Here is a 20,729-nt window from a genome sequence, read left to right on the forward strand (position 1 = left end):
TTCAGCTGTTGTGACACTCAGTGCACTGTGTCGTTTGTCTTGTATGTCTGACACGTTTTATCTGGTCACTTGCAGGATGATCAATGTCAGCCTTCTTCATGGCCGCTGATCATTAGTCTTTTATAACTGTGTTTCCTGAAGCACTTTACATGATAATCATTTTTCAGAACTGTTTGTTGTGGAGGGTGTGGCGCTGGTTCACTGCTCATTCACGACAGCACCTGTCAAGTTAATCTCTGTCCGGTCCAATTGATCTCAAGGAGATTGCGCTTCTTAGTGGCAGGGACGAGGTCCCCGTGGCGACGGCTAATTCTCTGTCTCTGTGTGAAACGCCACTTGTTGTCAGTCCTCTCGAGGAAGCAATTGCTGTTGCTGTAGGTGTTGTTAAATTATGATCACGAGAGACTCCTTTAGTTGTAAATTTTCTCAGCCCTGATGAGTCAGAAGAAAATAACACTTGCCATGTAAGTACTGTCCTCTTCACCTTCAGCTGTCTGCTATGTTATTGTCTTGATTTCTCCTGCTGTAAACCTGTTAAGTGTCTTCCCTTAGTGGATAGAGTCATTTCACTGAGCTGAATGAGAAAGCAAATGTAGCTCTCTGTGTGCTTTACCTACACACACATTTTAATTAGGCACATTTTTTCTGTGTTGCTGTGAGGATGTTTTATGCACTTTTCATTATTTATTTGAAAAATAATTCACACTTTTTCCTCAGTTAATATACATTGTATTACCACAACAATTGTATTGTCCTGGTATGAGATTTGAGAACACTGCTGATCTCTGATTGGGTTTATCCTTCAGGAGGTCACTGTATGGACTGTACTCTTACAAATCCAGCATGATTGGCCTGGAAAACCTGGGTGACCCATCAGGAAACTGGGACATTGTGGAGACGATCGGTAAAGGCACTTATGGCAAAGTTTACAGAGTGACCAACAGGAAGGATGGAAGTCAGGCAGCAGTGAAGATTCTGGACCCGATCAATGTACGTGGTTCACTGTGGGAAAACTGGTATAATTTGAAAGCACCTTTGACTCTTTTCAGTTAACTGTCAGCTATAAAAACATTTATGTTTCTCGATTCAGAACCTGTTAAGGCTGACTGTTTCATATGCAGCAATATACTGTGGCTATTAATTTGAAGTTTCATCTTACGCTCTGTTCAACAGCATTACACCCTCAAGCTAAAATCTATCGACAATACTGAACCTGTTGTGGCTTAATTAATTAGTGTATTAATCTGGTGGTCAATATATTCTATCAGAGCATATACAAACTAATTCACATTTTATGTAATGCAGTAGTTCTCAGCCCTATGGGCTTATTGCCTCTCACACTGACAGTGTAAATACTTGTTGCTTTTATGGGTTATGGGTAATCCAGCATAAGCATTTACATTATAGTAAAATTGATTGAGTAACCATAGACTAGCTTCAGAAAGACTAAATAATATTAGACGACAGTTTCAAAGTTAAATACACATTAATTGGAGTATAAGCTACCTGCAAAATAATACAAATCAGTCAAAATCAGCAGGGTAAGGCCTGACTCCCATTTCTTTTTTCTCTTCTACTCTTACTCTACTTTACTCCTCTACTTAAAAAAGTGCATACTTTAGTCACATGTCAATCAATGATTTTGTTGTTCTCAATTGTTTTCTAAGCTAAGCCCTTTTACCACCCCTCATGACGCAGGGCCTATCCAGCAGAGGTCACTTTTAACTGCAGATTTTATAAGTGTAGTCGCCCATAAAACTAAAAATCGATGTACCTCCGGGCGTACACGCGTCTTTCCAGCACAGTGAAATTAAAAAGGAAGTACTCTGATAATCTGCATCAAATCCAGAGATAGATTTTGGTAGATATACAGAAGAGAAAAAAAAAGACTGCTAGCTGCTAACCTTGTGAGCTTGGGAATGCACTGCACTGTATTGACACCAACAATGTTGAGTGCCAACATTCAAATACATACAAGTATTCTCACCTCCACTCATTTTTATCTCTGGTTAACCTCAGTAACCCCAGCCTGCATATCACAGCAGCCATTTTGACGTGTTTCAGCAGGACGAGCACAGGTGTTACTGATAACACTAACGGCGGCTCTGTTCAAGTCATGTAAGTCGGGACAGTGAGATAGTGAGCCAGCATACAGCCTGGAACTGATGAAGCTAAAGGGAACTCAGCCCTCGTCGTCAGTCTGATTATTCACACCTGTGGTTTTCCCTACTGTGACTTGTCAAAATGTCTGCCGTGGAAAGGTCCCCTGGAGCAGCTTAAAATATTGATTTGGGTATACATTTCTGAGTTTTCTTTTTAATATACACTTTTATGGGAGAAGGATTGCTTACAGGCCTTTGTGTTGACAGTTTTCTGAAAGGCTACCAGAACTCATAACACTGTGACAGACAAAGACTAAAATCCTGTGTTTTTCTTTATAAACATGTAACGTGCCTCAGCACTCGAGCCATTCAAACAGAGTAAGTTGCCTGTACTTTTTCCCTCCTCTCCATCTTGATGCAGTTGTTCTTGCTTCAGTGATGTACATCAATGTCTCCCCTTTTCATTTATATCCTGTCATGTTCTGTCTAACACTCTTTGAAGTGGCCGCATTCTCCCCGTATATCTGTTAATTTGTCTGTGCGATAAGGACGATATAGACTCTGCATTTTCAGTGCATCGTGCTTGTGACAGTTGGTCTCAGACAGGCCTGTGCTTGTGTCAGAGGAACAATCCCCCGTCCCAGCTGTGCTATCCACCATGACGCTCCCCTGATGCCCATGAAGATGAAGCTGCCTCCTCTCCCATCCCTCTCCTTGATTAGACTGCTGATGCTATCACTCAGACTTCCAGGGAGAGAAATTCTGCCTCTCTGTCTGTTGCTCTTGCATCCCTCTGAGATTTACTTTGATACGAAAGTGCTTCCAGAGATAGTTAAATACTCCCTCCCTCCCCTTCCTCTTGTTACTCTTGAGTTTACAATCCTACCTTTAGGACTTTAATTATAGTTACCCTGAAATATTTGTGTTACATGTTACTTTATTGGTTCCTACACGTTTGTTCAGCTGCATCTCTTCATGCTTGTTTTTCTGCTGTTGTTTAAAGGATGTGGACGAGGAGATTGAGGCAGAATACAACATTTTGAGGACTCTGTCCAACCATCCTAACGTGGTGAAGTTTTATGGCATGTTCTACAAGTCAGACAGTGTGTCAGGCGGACAGCTGTGGCTGGTACTGGAGGTGAGCTCTTCATAATGAGGCAGCGTCTGCATCACAGGTGGTTTACTGCACATGGCTTTCAAACTCGGAGCTAGTGCTCATAGCTTTGTTAAGCAATGTGACAATTGGATATTACACACAGTCACACACAAAAAACACACATCTGTTAGAAGCAAAGCTAAACAGTTTTCTTGTGCCACCACACAAGAAAAAAGTTCCCAAGATGATATGTCGAGAAGAAGCTGCAAGAAAATAACCCAGGGAGCGAGAACAAATTCCTCTTGTTGTTGTGGAGTATGTACAGACCTTTACTCACAACAAGAATGCAATTAAGCACATTTACCAAATGTCTGTGAAGGTTCTCAGTCATCCAGGTCATGGTAGTCTTAAGTGTTAAAAAAACAAAGCCATGGAGCTGGACTTCTGTGAGGTTCTTGAAGACGTTTCGCCTCTCATCCACATGGCTTCTTCACTTCTGGTTTCTAAAACGTCTTCAAGAACCTCACAGAAGTCTTGTTACCTTTGTTTTTATTGTTTTTAGCACTTTGCATTACCGTTATTACGCGAAAAAAAAATCAAACGAAGCCGGTGAACCAGAGTCTCTGTCACCAGAGAATAACAGTTGTATTAACGCGTGTACATAAGTAGTTTACACTTTTTGGACATTAGTTAGTTTTTATTAATCCCCTTAGGGAAAGTATTCCTCTGCATTTTTGACCCATCCTAGAATTAGGGGCAGTGGGCTGCCACACTGAGTAGCGCCCAGGGAGAATTGGGGGTTGGGTACCTTGCTCAGGGGTACCCCAGCCCTTTGAGACAAAAAAGCATTGCCTTTGAGACAAAGACTCAAACAAATGTTATTTTAAATATGTTTTAACATGCAGTAAATTGTAAACAACTGACAGTTATTGAAAGCTATTCCTGAAAATTGGGCAAAAGCACTTGCTCACAGGATAATTTCCTGTCCCTTTTATGGTTAAAAAAGATCCAGACGACATTTTGAGGCTTAGGTGGGTTAAGCACCAAAGTGACTTATATTTCTTTAAAGCTTCGGTAAGGAGACTTTGACTCAATCCCAACTCACCCCTTGCCCCTACCACTTATGCGTGTTCATATTAAGGTATTATGCCTATTAAGGCATATTAAGGGCACATATTAATGTGCCCTCTTTCATGTTGAAATAGAGGAGTGAAGTATAATGGCTAACTAGGCCTTTAAACAGATATTTTGCAGGAGCACACTTTAAACAAAGTGCTTCAAGAGTTTTCCCAGATTAACCAAAACCAAGGAAACTAATCTTCAGGGGTCACTTGTAGGCAATTTGATTTACATAAATTGAATTTAAGTTTCAACTTAGCTCAAACAAGTCCAGTTACCTACAGCTAATTCCTTGACACAGCTATCACCTGGATGACTTAGAACCTTCACAGACAAGGATGGTAACTAGTGTTACCATCATAAAGCTAACATTTTCACAGTGTCATTGTGGTTAGCGTAGTTACACAACATGCTAACCACAATGAAACTTGTTTGCAGTCATTGTCCATACTATGGAAAAGGTTGAAGATATTTTCTGACATACAGTATATCTGCTATTCTGAAGACAAGTGCTTAAAAATGTCAACAGTACACAATAGTGCCTTTTTAAAATATTTTGTTTTGTTGAATAGCATGTAGAATCTCCAGCAAAAGCATGTTGTATCTGAAATAAGCATATGAATAAACATATTTATTTTGCTATTTATCCTTTAAGGAAAACCAAACAATATAATAATGTTGAAAAATATGTTGAAGATGAAAAACCTAAACAAACTTTCTTAAGTAAAACATCTTTAAAATAAGTCACACTGAAATATGCATTAGTTTGTCACAGCAGCTCATCCACACTAATGTTGTTCTCATGCTGTCAGTGTGATGCTGCATTGCTTCCTCCTACGTGTGTGTGTGGGCAAGCTCTGCCCATGATTCATAATCTAGAGTGGTGTGAAAGATGGACGAGTCACTGGAGTTTCTCTGTCTCCCTCCCAGCTGTGCAACGGCGGCTCTGTCACAGAACTCATCAAAGGCCTGCTCATGCGAGGACAGCGTCTGCAGGAGCCTGTTATCTCATACATCTTATACAGCGCCCTCTTGGTAAGATGGCCTGGCACAAAGCTACTAATGTCAGGCAGGAGGTGGGATGCAAACACTGAGCGAGCACACAGAGAATTTATTTTCTTCAGGAGAAGGATGGCAACGACTGTCTCTTCCTAAGGGTCTAGTGTGTAACATTTAGGAGAGTTTATTAGCAAAAATGTAATATTCAGCACATATGTGTACAGTAAGCCTTTCATATGTACTTTCGGCAAGGGTCTTGTTTCTACAACAGCCAGAATATGTGTTTTGAAGTGGAAGATTACTACACAAACAAATAACTCCATCCTCTCTGGTACACCATAGTTCCCTGACACACGTCAGGAGGAGTCTTCTGTTTATTACGATCTGCACTCTTACAATTAAAGTCATTAACCCTTATACACAGCTGTGGGACCACTTAACCTTTTAACCACCACATTCTAATAATAAATGGCTAATAATGTGATTGTGATTCATGGTGACCACTTTGTTTTCTGCTCTCTTATTAAAAGGGCCTGCAACATCTGCACAACAACCAGATTATCCATCGTGATGTCAAAGGCAACAACATTCTCCTAACGTCTGAGGGAGGAGTCAAAATGGTCGACTTTGGTAATTGTTTTTGAAAGAGGCAATTTAGCCACTTTGTGGATTTCTACAAAGAGACAAATGCATCAACGTCTTGCTGAGGTGCATTGTTCGATAAATGACTCATTTTTGTTTGACTGATTTATGGCAAGCATCAAGAGCAAATTGTTTGTGGATGGGAACAAAAGCAGAGGACAAATCATTAATGTAGCGCTGCACTCACTGTGCTGGAGGTGTTGTGTTTTAGGTTGTTCCTACAAGATCTCAGGAACACCCTGAAGGCGGTTCCACATGTATGTTCATCAACGTTCTCTCAAGCATAAACAGTTTAGGTTTTGGAGGTCAACACTCAAGGTCACAGAGCCCTTAACAAAACAGCCAAAGTGACAAAAAAAAATATATGAGCCAAAAGGTTTCCACAATTGTAAAATGTGACAAAATGATGAAGCGATGACGATGCACATCCAGTCACAAATCATCTTCAAGGTGACATCATCATGTTCATCATCATTAGTCAGGTGCTGAGATTATATTTCCTCCAACTTGACTGGCTGGCGAAGTCACACAAGGAGGTGAGGCGGTGATTCGAGTTATTCTGTGCACTGCTGCTTTAACCCAAGGCTATTATTGCTCATTTAAATTGCATTATTGGATCCTTTGCATATTAAAAGAAAACTGTTATGGTAAATGACTTTCGAGTCGCCCCCGGGCAAGTTTACGTCCTCTGTGTTGTGGAGATGAAGTGGACTCCAGCTGATAAAAATCTGCCCTACATAATTTGAAATGATTATAGCACATTGTTATTGCTGCTTGGCAGGCTGCCATGCTAAATATGCCAGGATTTATTGATTAATTTAAACATTTAAATCTCTGTTATAAATTCAGTTTTTATACTAAGGACACCCACAATGATATTTTTAAATGTTAATTATTATTGAAAGTGAATGAATGTAATTGTTATCATTATAATTTTTTTCCCCTAGGTGTTTCAGCTCAACTGACCAGTGCACGGTTGCGTAGAAACACTTCAGTCGGGACTCCGTTTTGGATGGCACCGGAGGTCAGAGTCTATTTAAATGCTTCAGTTCACACACATCTACATGTCTAATAATGCAGCAGTAAAATGGCACATGCTTCACAGCCTAAGGAAATATTTTAAATGAACACAGTCTGTTTTAATGTCACACAAAAAGAGAAGAAGAGAGAGAGGGACAGAGCAGTTATTTCTGTGTCGCTCTCCCCTGTGTCATTGTGTATTCCCGTCCAGGGGCACAGCTCTTGAGGTCGCCTCAAGGTTAATAGCCGGGAGTACATGGCCCCCTCAGCTTACTCTTTGGCAGAAGTGAGGTTGCAATGATTGGGTTGGTCGGGAGAGACCTCATGGGTAATTAGAATAAACTCAGCAGTAAAATGTAGTGTCTGTTATAATTATTGACTGTGGAAAGGAGAAGTTCGTACCAGCAGCTGCTGAACTGACCAACCTGTCAGTGTTTAAATAATCCATGAATATAGCTGTCTGTAACTCTGCCAGATTTTTTTTGACATTATGGAGGTGAGCGGAGGAACACCCAGCTTTATGATGCGTTTTAACATAAATTTCTTTAAGGCTATCATGATAAAGTGCCTATTTCAGGGCAATTTGAAATAATGTTTAGATGAATTCTCATGCTCTCTAGGTAAAAAGGTGAATTAATCTCACCCCACTGGCAGATTCACTAATGTGTGCTCTGAGATAAAAAGTCACTGACTAAGTCTAAATAAGATGCTCAGATGTCACTGTGGTGTCATGTTTTCCAGGTCATAGCCTGTGAACAGCAGTATGACTACTCGTACGACGCCCGCTGTGACGTGTGGTCACTCGGCATCACAGCCATCGAGCTGGCAGACGGAGACCCCCCCCTGGCTGAGATGCATCCAGTGAAAGCCCTCTTCAAAATCCCGCGGTGAGTCCACTAGAGGGCGCTCCCAGCACACAGCTGGAGGCAGCACTCACACAAGGACACTCAAAATCCTGCCTCCCCCTTGTGTGAGGAGGACATGGACAAACTAGATTTGACAGTAGAGGTGATAACTGGAGTAATGACTGTAGCTTTCCTGGCAAATTCGAAATTTAAAAATTTCAGATCCTTTTTTGTCTTGTTACCATTACATATGGAAGGCAGGGTCTGGTGAATAATATTCATTTTTCAATATTGTACTGGCCTACCTCCACAACGCACTCATTTGTGATTTAGTCTGTAAAAATATTCACTGCTGGAGACGGTGTGCGTCTGGATAATCATGTGCGAGCTTGGTGGCTACACGCGGTTGACCTTTTGTTATCAGGCACAATCATGCAATTATCTCTCAGTTAGGTAGAGATATGCCCTTCTGATTGCAATTTGCATTGGTGATTAGCTCCATTCACACTGAGATGAAGCTGTCATCTCCTCCCCACCACAATGTTATCTCCTCCCTGCCAAGCCAGGGGAGGGACAGGGGACAGCACATGTGGCGGGAATTAAGAGCACTAAAGCAGCATTTCATCAAATTTAACAAAATCTTTTTAATAATTATGAATGAGTGAAGGGATGTCTGAAAGCAGGATACCTGGGTAAATCAGGAGAGTGCAGGTAGATGTTCTGAATGTGTGTTTGGGATGTTTGTTTTTTTTAAAAAGCAACCTGGAAGTGATTAGGGTCCTGTCATGCATGTTTCCTCATCAAACAGCAGTCATATTAAGATGTCTAATCCAATTTTATCACTGCAGATTTGTAAAAATCTTTGACTTTGGAGTTGACTGGGATGTTAATAGAATTGAACATATATCTTCCACTGACATTCCTCCATCTCTTTCCCACTCAAAATAGATATTTTGCCCTTTTGGTGAGAATCGGGACCTTAAAGGTTTCACAGTCGCGATATAAATCTCAGTAAACGTGTTGGACCATGAAATGATTCTGTTAACATGTCGTTTATCTCAAATATATTTTTCCATCACTGCGGCGAGCCAGGCAAAATCCTGAGGAAATGTGGCGTAAATGATGACTCCTGTATGAATTACATTCTAAGTATGAAAATGTATTTCACCTTTGGGTCTTTAGGGGTGGTGAGAGAGTGATTCATGATTAAATCAAAGAGATTCATCTTGCCGGGGTTTTTGATGATTGCAAAGTTCTGCATTTAGAACTAGATTTTTCAATTTAATACGTCACAAACCAGGGCAGCCGTTCTCGATGTATTGTCCTTGGGTAGTACGTGTTTTATTGAATCCATATAAGCACTAAAACATGCAATGACCATTGTCATTATTCTGATGTTTTACAGTTGCATACAGCAATGTGTTTCCAGGCTAAAGGTTTCACTGCTTTGTTGTTAATCTTGTGTTCTTCTTCTTCTCTGAAACACTCTGAAAATATGGGGAAAATATCCGCAGCTGTGGTTGATCATATAGATTAACTTATGTTTTAGTATTACATCATCATCAGCCCTTTGTTGTTGTACTATTTAATTGTTGTCCGTGACTGTGGCATTTGTCAAAGAAGATGATTCTTAACAAACACTCACCACACTGTCATCTCAAGTGCATGGCCGTGCACAGGTGGGGACGATTCTTGTCCCAGCAGGCTATAAATGATAAGAGGAGCTGTGATATCTGTCAGAGGGAACGCTGATGAGCTCCATGAATTAGGGTGACCTTGGTGCGCGGTCTGTTTATGCTTCAGAAAAATCTGATACTTGATGAGATGTGACGTACCGTCGATCCATGCATGTGATTAAAGCTCAGGTAGATCATTCCCGTCATTTTTGCACCTTCTGTTGTTGTGTCTCTTTGAGGCGAATCCAAGGGTTTTAGGAATTAGCTGCCTTTTGTTATGATTCAAATTAATTGAATGTGTTACAGTGTGTTTGACAGGTATATGATGTCCATGGTGATCACAAATGGAGGTAATGGAGCATATCAGAGGGTAAAGTTGTAAAATCATCAACTGCAAAATTAATTACAGCGACTCAAGACAAAGATGGTGTGATATTTAATATGCACAAAGGTTAATAGTTTGAACCAGTGTTCTTTACTCTGCACAGCCCTGAAATGACCATGTAACATTAAAGCAAAGTGTGTGTGTGTGTAAAATGCTTTGTAAAGGTTAGAGACATGTGGCAAAGAGGTCCAAGGTTTTATTTATTCACCTTGATCCCTGTCTATATAAGCCACCTATTTAATCGAACTCCCGTTTGTCAAAGCCGAGACGAAGAACGAGTGAGATAGAAATAAACGATGGCTTGTCAGGGCAATGAAGGCTAATCAAATCATGAGGCTCAATGAGAAGAACCCAGACCAGCATGACCCTCGTGGAATAAGCCATGAAAAACAGTTGGATATGTAGTTTTGAGCAGTCAAGGGGGCACATGCACATATAGTTCCAGACCCCAGGATTCATCCTCTGTGGACCATGAATTTCTGTACACAATTCTGTGTTGATCCATCTTAACATCCAAGTTAATGAGATATTTTATAGTATGAATGAAAGCTGTCTTGAAAAACCAACATTGACCTTTGATGCACAATTTGACAATTTCCAAATTCCGAATTTTTCAACCTCAATTCAGTGCATTCAATGGATTCGATGGAACAACATGGCTTCATGGAGCCTTGAACTAACTAATATTTTCATTATTCATCGATTTATCTGTTGATTATTTTCTCCATCATTTGATTAGTTGCTTGGTCCATAAAAGTCACAAAATGTTGGACATTTTTTATCGGTGTTTCCCAAAACCTTCAAAATCAGTCATCAAAGCTTCTTTATGATGACGATGCACATCCAGTCACAATCAACAATTTCTTTATGTGAAGCAAAGAAACAGTACAATTATTGACCTTTAAGAAGCTGAAAAATCTGAAAACTAGTTTTAATTCTTAACAAAAACACTCAAATTGCATGCATCCTGCCAAAAAACATAAATTATTTAAAAGATGACCTCAATTTTCAACATTTTATGTATGTTTGGACAAAGGGAATCCTCATCAGACACTAATGCAGCTTTGACCTCTAACATTTACCCCAATGTCTCCTTCTTTAACACAGTTATTTAACTTGGCTGTGTAGTGTTTCGGGGCTGCAGCATTTGGTGATGTAGCTGCTACAGACAAGATAAATGTGACTGTAGTTCTACGTCTTCATGCATCTATGCTCAAGGAAGTGCCAGTGCTGCAGCTGAGGTGATGGATGAGTTGAAATTTTAAGCGAGTGATCCATTGAGTTAAGTAAGTCTTTATTTTGGGCCCTCACACTCATTCTCTGTTAAGCTTGTCTAAAGGCCACTTTGCTTCTGCTTTAAGAAACCAGTGCCCTCTACTGAGTAAAAAAAAGACATTTGTGAAAGAATATTCTGCTCAGGTTTCACTGGAATACTTCCTATTTGCATCAGTAAACTTCTGTAAGATTTACATGTACGTATGTACATTTATCTCTCGTGCTGTTTTTACCTTCGCTAGAACAAGTTGCTACAACAATTGCTGCCGATTGTTTTGGAATTTTAATAACCTTATTATAAATTCAGTTGCCTCAATCCACTCTGAGGAACATCTGACAGCACGAGCGCTGCCTCGATCTAGATTCAAATAAGCCAACAATGTGAGCCAGCGCTCTAACAAACAGTGAAAGAAAAAACAACATTCCCTGAATTAGCTTAGCACAATGAGCACACTTGACATTGTTATCAGCAGTGTTGCTGTATTGGCTCTGTAATTTCTAAGCAGTATGGTACAACATCAAGGAAAGAACATGTCTTCAGGCTCTTGATCTGCACTTTGCGAAGGATTGCCTGCCTGAATTCTTATCAAAGACACAACGAACTTAGAGCTGCGTAACATGACAGATTTTGTACCCCGTCAACCCTCCTCCTCTACATTTAATGTGTAGCTGCATCTACAGTTGTGGTCGTTTTTTTCATATCTAAAGAATCCATATTCTATTTGTCAGACTCTTGCGAAACAGCACACATGAACAAATTACTGTGGATAATAAATATCTCGTCCAAGTGTGACTATTTTTTTTTGACAGTGACAAAAGGCTGAGCCTCCAGCTGTCAGCTCTCCGTTAAGATGACTGTACTGAGGCCTGTCCAGCCTTGGTTCCCTCCTCATACAGACCTGCCTCCTGTCATCATGTGCACTTGAAAAGTCATAGCCTCATTATAGATGGCCTCCGTAAATGCTGCTGACAGAGGTATAACTAGCTCCCATAACTTTTGACTCCCAATGGCAGATGCTTGCTGCCAGACAGTGGAGGAGCTGTTATCATTAGTCACTTTTTCTGTGGCTGCCAGAGACCTGGACCAGGACCAGCTCATCCTCAGACCAGAAACTCTCTCGGGAGTCTGACGGTCATTCTCTTCCTGCCTGTGATCATTTGTCAGCTGAAACTCAGGAGACAACCTCAAAGGCTTTCATTTGTAGCGCTGAGCATGTGATCATGATTTAATAAAGTCACAGTTTTTTGTTTTTTTTTACACATTACACTGATTAATTTGCATGTTGTTATTTTATTTCAGGAATCCCTCCCCCACACTACGGAACCCAGAACAGTGGTGCAGGAGCTTCAGTCATTTCATCAGCCAGTAAGTGTCCCAAAACTTCAAATTGTCAGTCATTTTTCCTCTTCTGTGTTAAGACTTTGTTCAAGATAGGCTGAAAAAATGGGTTAATTATGTTAAACCTCAAAGGCCAGATCTGATATTTGCAAACCTTTCTGTGTAAAGATGCTCATTGTGTTCAGTGTTTCAGTGTGTACTGTTTATACACATACTCTGGTTGAAAATAAGGCCTAAAGACAAACAGGAATAGACAATGTAGGATGTCAAATGTTGTAACTCATGAAAATGTGTTTGGTCTTTAAGTCAGTAAAAGTAAATTCTTTAAAAAAAGCTGTTCAAAAGCAGTGAGTTCTCAAAAATGTAAAAGACTGGGATCTATTTCCAAAAACTGAGGCAGACTCAGATGTTGACCCCCAACCTTTTCTTTCATATACAACATAACATTTGGCAAAACTGAGTTGATTAACAGTTTACTGTAATAAAATAATAAAAGGTTAAAAGCAGATGAGGAAATGGTGTGGTATAGTTCTGGGATGGATACAAGGATTTAGCTTTGCAGCTAAATGTAATGCATGTTATTCAACATGTATTCAATCATAAATTCAACTTTTTTGTGTGCAAATAAATGAAAGAAAGAACAGTCTGTGTAAAATTTGCTCAGAAATGATAAAACGTACTCCGGGCAAGAGCAGACTGTGACAGGTATGGCTGAACATTAGCTCTAACATGTTATCTGGAGGCAGGGAAGTGCATGTAAACATGGAGAGACTTGAAATTGATATTTTATTGCCAGATTATATCATCCCTCTTGTCTTTCCATTCATTGACTTTCATTTGTGTAAATCTGCCGCAGAGGAACAAACTAATTCACCTGAGTTATCAGCTCCATCTGAGGCTCAGATAACTTCTCATTTCCTTTACTGTGCAAAGCTAATAATGTCACGGGGCGGCTTGTAATGGTTGCTCGAAATATACAACCTCAATATCTACTATGTAGAGGTGTGTGAGGCTGAACCATAATGAGAAAATAAAATTCAATTTGCCTGGAGAATTATTTGAAGAATTATTTGTGTGGTCATTGTTTCTGTCCCACATTTATGCTTGAGCTTTGCAGTGAAATGGAGTGATTAAAACAAAACAAAACAAAACACACACACACAAAACAAACCAGCTGTTGTGTTACTTGAGTTATTGATTGATCAGAACAGACTTGAGGCATATTACTCTTTAAACCAGCAAACACACTACACTGTTGTGATGTTTTATACCTTTACAGTGTTATTGCAATGGTTTTCATTGCCTACTATTTCACTGCAGCTCTGTAATCTTGGTTAATGGATTGTGTGATATCATATCAGAATTAATCTCCCCAAATAAAGCCCACCAGAGTTCAATATGGGGAGGCTGGACAATGTTATCAAGGTTTGCAGGCTGTTTCTGAAGCCTTTTCAGCTCTGTCAGGCCTGCATGTGTGTGTGTGTGTGTGTGTGTTAGGAGACCCTGGTGTGGGGATTTTCAGGATAATAAATCCATCACCAAGAGTCTGCACTTGTGCATCCAAAGGGCTGACTTCTGTGACAAAGTGGCCTGCCGTGCAACATCCCAGGCAGCACAGCCCTGCTAATAGCAGCAACCTCTGGTTAATGTCCTGGCGCTAATGAATTCATGGAATTAACTTTCAGAGCTGAACAAACTGATAAAAGAAACAGAATTTCAGTGTAGATTAGGTGGTTGTAATTAGATTGGTATTTTTCTCCTATCTTACCTCTGCCTGCAGTGTTTGGGGTTGTAGCACTCACTCACACACACTCTCACACACACAAGTCTTTAACTGAACAAATGAAGTGTATATATATATCGTCGTTGCATATGCATGTTTTCTTATGTCACTTTTTGCCTCCTGATAAGGACGTGTTGTATGTGTTTTCATTGTGTGGTTTTGTCACAGTCAATATTGTGAGAGGCTTTTGTGTCAGAGCCAAAGTGATGCTGATGTGTCGCCGACGGCCCGTATCGCAGAGTGACATCACCTTTTGGCAAACACTGCACATCACAGATAGGATGGCAGGGCTTGTTTGGACTCGGGGGGGCATGGTGATAGAGACCATGTGGTTCTCAGACAGAGAGCAACAGATTAGTGACAGACTTTAAAACACTTTGCGAGAAGCAGCTCCCTGTTGGTGTCTGTCTGTCTTCAGGGCTGATCCAAACTGATCAGCTTTTATAAAATGTTCAGGTGACTGCACAGTCAGCTGTCAATGTCCAGTGTCGAGTAAATGATCATGAACGAAGCTCTTGTTGTGGAGATGAAGTAACAGAGTGACATTTTTGTGTCTGTAAAGGTGTCTGATCAAGGATTTTGAGGCCCGTCCATCTGTGACCCACCTCCTGGAGCATCCCTTCATCAAGCAGGCCCATGGCAAAGACGTGGCACTCCGTCAGCAGTTAGCTGCTCTCATCCAGGAACAGCAAGACATGGGCTGCAAAACCAAAACCAAGTAAGTGTCTTAAAATGTAACCTTTACAAATATACTCTTTAATAGTAAATAATATGTCGTGGTGGCAAAGCTCATTGCCTAAATTGTGTGCTGTCATTAGTGTGCTTCTCTGTCTGTTACTTCAGATAGCCTCTCACTGAGTGTTAGTGTCTTTCTTGTCCAGTAGGGGGCAGGGTCTCATCTTTTTACACTCAGGGAGCACAGAGACGAGCCAGTAATGGACATTACAGTATGTGATTAAAGAGAACTTAGGGGAGTGTGACTAATTCGGAAGGAGTGATTGTACTGACTAACCTTAGATTAATAAATGCTGTTAAAGCCAGTGGATGTGGCAAACATCTGATGGAGAATCCTTCAGATTCAAAGCACTTTCCCACCAGTCTGAGTAGACCAGTGATAGAAGAGATAAATAATGTTTCCCAGATTCATTTTCTCTTTTAGTTTAACTTTCACAGTCACCTTTGCTTGCGTCATATATTTGTTTTTGTATAGATAGATAGATAGATTTGTTTGTCAGTGACTATCAGCACAGTAAGTGTCTCTGTTATTTCCCAGAAAAAATACTGACTTTGACTATGTGTTTAATCTTCATTATAAAGGAGTTTGCTGAACCTGCCCTTGACTAAGAGTCTTGATGTGGTGCCAGCTCTGTTTACTCCCGAGAGTGTGCAGAGTCGTTGCCTGAGCCTGATCCCAAATTCCTGTCCATAGTGAAAGTGGATAATGGGATTAGGAGCTTGTAGGGTGAGAACTGCTCTCGCCCGGTTTAGTCTCTCATGCCACAGAACAGCACTCAATGACTCCAGATAGGAATAAAGACATAGAGAACTTGCCATAGGTGGAATAACATGACTGACTTCAAAAGCCGGAGAGAGAGGTATAGACCACAGGTCTCAAGTCGACGTCTGAAGGGACACAGTGGTGATGTTCACTTCATAGGGACCACATATTGAGTATTTCCATCATATTCAGAGTACTGAATGAATACAATAGCAGAGGAGGAACTACTTCCTGACCTGAAGCATGAATATCGTGATTCTTCTAAAATAATTTCTTATTTATTATCATAGAATATGGATATATCTTTTGAATTTGATATTTTTGATGTTTTGGAGACTGAGACATAACCAAAGGTCTTCATATACTTTTGAAGCGGTTGTCGTCATTAAATGAAACAAAAAAAAGGGCTGTTGGTATTCATCACTTCAGTGGTTTTCAAAGGTTTTTGATCCACACCAAAAGCCAAAAATGTCATGGCACAACATAAATCTGTGTTAAATAGCCTCTTAAATAGATGCAGTTACTCTGCTCACAATGAAAATATATATATATCTAATTCTGATGCCAAATACAATTTGCCAAATACTGTACTTTTCTTTTTTTTAAATTTAATTTGTGACAATTTATCACGAAACAATGACCTACAGTTCTAAATGCAAAACAAAAACAAATACTCAGCATGCATCGACCAAGCAGAACAAAAACAAACAAACAAGCTCAAGCCTTTTAAAATAAAATGTTAAATCATTTATAAATTAAAATCACCTCCACCCGTAAACAATAAAACAATAAAAGCAACAAAAAGCAAATAACACAAAGTCAAATTTATGCAGTCAAGGATGAAGAGTGAAGACTAAAAGATACTACAGACTTCAGTCGGATTTTGTCGACTTTGCCTATTAACGTATTATCTTGTTGTTTATCATGTACAATTCAATTTGTGTTTAAATTGCATTGCAAACTGTTGATGATGAATGAATAATCTCACCTCACACTTCTGACCAAAATCAGTTACATTTTAAAAAAACAAAATACAAATGTTATTAATCACATTACAGTGTAAATATCATTGATGTGTGTTTATTTGTTTTATTTGGCTAAACTGGATGTTCCCACACTGCCCACAGATCCTCTCACACTGTCATTGCATACACTACAGTCATATACATGTGAAGCAGAAAGCAACTGGAGACACAGACCTCTGTTTCCTTTCACACACACTCTGTGACGTCTCTTGGGCTTTTCTACAGTCCCATATGGAGCCAGATGGCTCGGTGTTAACCTCTGCCCACTGGGGCTCATTGTAGAGTGATAGGTCAAAACACAGATGAAGTGCAATCACAGCCTGTGATAATGGGAGATGTGTCCCGTGGGGGCGGCTTTAAGGGCTTCAAGCAAACCTTTGAAATGATTGTGTCATACTTCCAGCCGCTCAAACCACTGTTTCTCAATTGGTGGTCACTTTACAGCTTTCTGAGGCATTATCATGTCCTTGGCTTCATACAGGCGAGAGAGGATCAATACTCGTAAAACCCTCATAATAGAGAGCTGTCCCGATGATGATCTGGTAAACCTGGAGTTCTTAGATGAGGTAAAATTTAACGTGCTTTTCTCATCTTGCATTGATCGACCCAGGGTACAATGTTCTTGATGCTATATGTGTATATAAATATATAAGTCTGTTGTCTTCTGCAGGAGACAATAATCAGCCATCTCCAAAAGAGGTATGATGACCTCCAAGTGTACACTTACGTTGGTGACATCCTCATTGCTCTCAACCCCTTCCAGACTCTCAGCATATACTCTCCAAAGGTTTGCCCCCACAAATGTTCCCTGGGGTGTTTTCCCAAGTCACAATGAAAATGATTAATGATCGCTCATAGGTCACGCCACAGGTCCTGCTGTAGTGTGTGTGTGTGTGCACATACTATGGTGTATTGTTAATGTATTGTATGTATTAATGTATTAATGTATACAAATAATACAAAGACAGTTTAGTCCAAGATTTTAAAGATGCTTTAACCAACTAATGTAATATATATGTAATGTATAACATCTTGATATTGCAGTTGATTTTTACTGGATCTGCATTTTCTTAACTGTTCCTGTTGCAAAGAAAACGTAGTAAATATTTGGCTTTGGAACTGAAAAAAACACATAAAATCCTAATTTTAAAATCTTTGTCTTGTATTGATTATCAAAGACGAAGAACCTTATATCTTTGCATCGTCTCTTAGTTTTCGAAGCTCTACCATGGCGTGAAGCGAAGCGACAACCCTCCACACATCTTTGCTACAGCAGATGCCGCTTACCAAGGCATGATGACATTCTGCAAAGACCAGGTATTCAGCTGAAAAACTATTAGAAAGTTTTCAGAAACAGGAAAAATATATGTTTTAGATGTCTTTGCATTTTTTTGGATTCTTTCCTCTGTGGAGGTTAAAGTGACTTTGTAGTTGATTAGTCAGGTCTCTTGTGTAGATTTTAGCGACATTTTTGCATGTTTAAAATAACGGAACTCTGTTTGAATGATAACATGAATATTCCTTGCTTCATGTTTTTGTGACTTGACTGATTTCCTTTGGCTTCAGTGTATCATAATCAGCGGTGAGAGCGGTGCTGGAAAAACAGAGAGTGCTCATTTGATTGTTCAACATCTAACCTTCTTGGGAAAGGTAAAGCAGTGTGCTTATTTCTCTCACTGTTAAATGTGATAATGCTGGTGCTGGTTATTGTAGTTCCCTCTCATTCTTCTTGTTTGTGTTTTCAGGCGAACAACCGGACGCTGCGTGAGAAGATCTTGCAGGTGAACCCCCTCGTCGAGGCCTTCGGAAACGCCTGCACGGCGATCAATGATAACTCCAGTCGCTTCGGTAAATACCTGGAGATGAAGTTCACGCCCACTGGAGCGGTCATTGGGGCCAAGATATCAGAGTATCTGCTGGAGAAATCAAGGGTCATCAAACAGGCCGTGTATGTTAGAGCTCATTCTCGGTCTTGTTGAGTTTGCATTTGTCACACTTCTGACTGTGTTGTTTGCTTTTTTTCTCCCAGTGGAGAGAAAAACTTCCACATATTTTATTATATATATGCTGGGCTTTACCACCAAAATAAGCTGAGGACGTACAGGCTTCCAGACAGGACACCTCCCAGGTTAGTGACTTTGACATGGTCAGTGCAATCCTTCCATCATTTTTACTCGCCAGTGTGAAAACTTACAATTATTGAGTCCTGATCTGGATGTGCAGGTACATCGACAGTCGGCACTGCAAAGTGATGCAAGACATTGTCTCCAGCAAACTGTACAAGGAACAGTTTGAGGCGATACAAGAGTGCTTCCGAAACATTGGCTTCACTGAAGAGGTATTTAAATACTCATTAAATTATACCGCACGACTGCTTTTGGTCACAGATCCATTGATTTCCTATGATCATTTCTCTTTCTTTTTTAGGAAGTCAACTCTGTTTACAGGATTCTCTCGGCCATTTTGAACACAGGCGATATTGAATTTGCTGCCATTACATCTCAACACCAGACTGATAAGAGTGAAGTACCAAACTCCGAGGCCTTAGAGAATGGTGAGATAATGCTGTGTGTCGCAGTTTTCATCAGTAATCTTATTGTAGTTCATGTTCTCCCTGAAGAGGAAAGTGATTGTTGCATGATTTATGTGAGATTAAAAAAAAAGTTTAATGCCTTATTTTTCCATGTGTGGTGATTTACAGACCGTGCTCCTTCGTAATATTTTTACTGGGTGGGTGATTTTTTGGGGGCATTTTAAGAAGGGAATCATTTTGTGATATATTTTATCTTTTTAGTTAAGGAGAGATGTATGGAGAGACATGTGGTTTTATGCTTTTAATATTGTATAATAGTGTATTCTTCTCTTGTGATACATGTTTTATTATGGATTGTAAGCCTGTGGTGGAGTGTATGGACTGTACACTACTGTAAGAACATCAGGAACATCTGTTTGTGTGCAGATGAATCAATAATTAATCCAAAACACAGAATCCCTTTCCACTTAAGTGAATTTGATTTAAATTTGATATATCTAACTTTATTTAGTCATAAAATCCCTTGAGATAGAAAGATACAAAAGTGTTTACATAAGTTTATATAATCAGTCAAAAATGGAGAATATAATCAGTTAATTTAAAACAGCTGCAATTTTCTATGACCACACTATTGATCAACCTTTAAAGTGTCCTGTAAAATGTAAAGAAGCAAAGAGATTTACAGTAAAATTAGCTGATTTCTGTGTTAATGATTAAGGCAGACGATCTCGTCACACTGATTCCCTCCCTTCCGTGTTTTCAGCTGCATCTCTCCTCAGCATCGGCCCTGAGGAGCTCCAGGAGGCGCTGACCTCTCAGTGTGTGGTCACCAGAGGTGAAACCATCATCCGCACCAACACTGTAGACAAAGCCGCCGACGTCCGAGACGCCATGTCTAAGGCCCTGTACGGACGCCTGTTCAGCTGGATTGTTAACCGCATCAATTCCTTGCTGCAGCCCGACATGAATATCTGGTGAGTGTGTGCCAGTTGATGATCATGAGCGTGGACGTCCCCACAGCTGCTCTCTTTTCCTTCTTCTTCTTCTTTGTCTTAAGCCATCACGCAGAGTTTCTGCAAGGCTCTGGTGACCTTTATGGAAGTCTGCAGAGGTAGATGCAAACCTGCAGAGCAGAATATCAATGGGCGAGCACAAGACAAGCAAAAGGAGAGCAAAAAAAAAGAGAAAAGTTTTAATAAATTTTTGATACTGAGTTGCGTGCAGAGAAAATAATGTTGGGATGATTAAAAAGACTTCAGAGAGACTGCACTGAGGCTGCTCATTGATCCAAAAGAATTCCTTCATAAATATGGGCATTGACTGTCAAGGAGTCCTCTCTGAAATGTACAAAGGCCCGAGTTCCAGTCAGTCTTTGCCATTTCCTTATTGCCA

General features: G+C 40.1%; 1 protein-coding gene across 7 annotated transcripts in view; it reads left to right on the top strand.

Moving 5' to 3' along the window:
* myo3b (myosin IIIB) overlaps positions 1–20,729 on the top strand; it is a 59,818-nt gene that overhangs the window by 4,348 nt on the left and 34,741 nt on the right. For 4 of the 7 annotated variants that reach the window (XM_044012675.1, XM_044012649.1, XM_044012624.1 and 1 more), the window contains 18 exons: positions 807–990; positions 2,460–2,480; positions 3,106–3,240; positions 5,248–5,352; positions 5,847–5,946; positions 6,906–6,982; positions 7,720–7,865; positions 12,460–12,525; positions 14,844–14,999; positions 17,286–17,370; positions 17,475–17,591; positions 18,017–18,121; positions 18,371–18,454; positions 18,550–18,752; positions 18,834–18,932; positions 19,028–19,142; positions 19,232–19,358; positions 20,101–20,311. In XM_044012675.1, coding sequence (XP_043868610.1) covers positions 807–990; positions 2,460–2,480; positions 3,106–3,240; positions 5,248–5,352; positions 5,847–5,946; positions 6,906–6,982; positions 7,720–7,865; positions 12,460–12,525; positions 14,844–14,999; positions 17,286–17,370; positions 17,475–17,591; positions 18,017–18,121; positions 18,371–18,454; positions 18,550–18,752; positions 18,834–18,932; positions 19,028–19,142; positions 19,232–19,358; positions 20,101–20,311 — 2,136 coding nt within the window. Of the gene's footprint in view, positions 1–296; positions 465–806; positions 991–2,459; positions 2,481–3,105; positions 3,241–5,247; positions 5,353–5,846; positions 5,947–6,905; positions 6,983–7,719; positions 7,866–12,459; positions 12,526–14,843; positions 15,000–17,285; positions 17,371–17,474; positions 17,592–18,016; positions 18,122–18,370; positions 18,455–18,549; positions 18,753–18,833; positions 18,933–19,027; positions 19,143–19,231; positions 19,359–20,100; positions 20,312–20,729 lie in introns of those variants that run through there. The other 3 variants (XM_044012658.1, XM_044012640.1, XM_044012632.1) reach the window with 2 other exon arrangements.

The sequence above is a fragment of the Solea senegalensis genome, linkage group LG2 (genome assembly GCF_019176455.1).
Source record: "Solea senegalensis isolate Sse05_10M linkage group LG2, IFAPA_SoseM_1, whole genome shotgun sequence".
In the NCBI taxonomy this organism is placed as follows: domain Eukaryota; kingdom Metazoa; phylum Chordata; class Actinopteri; order Pleuronectiformes; family Soleidae; genus Solea; species Solea senegalensis.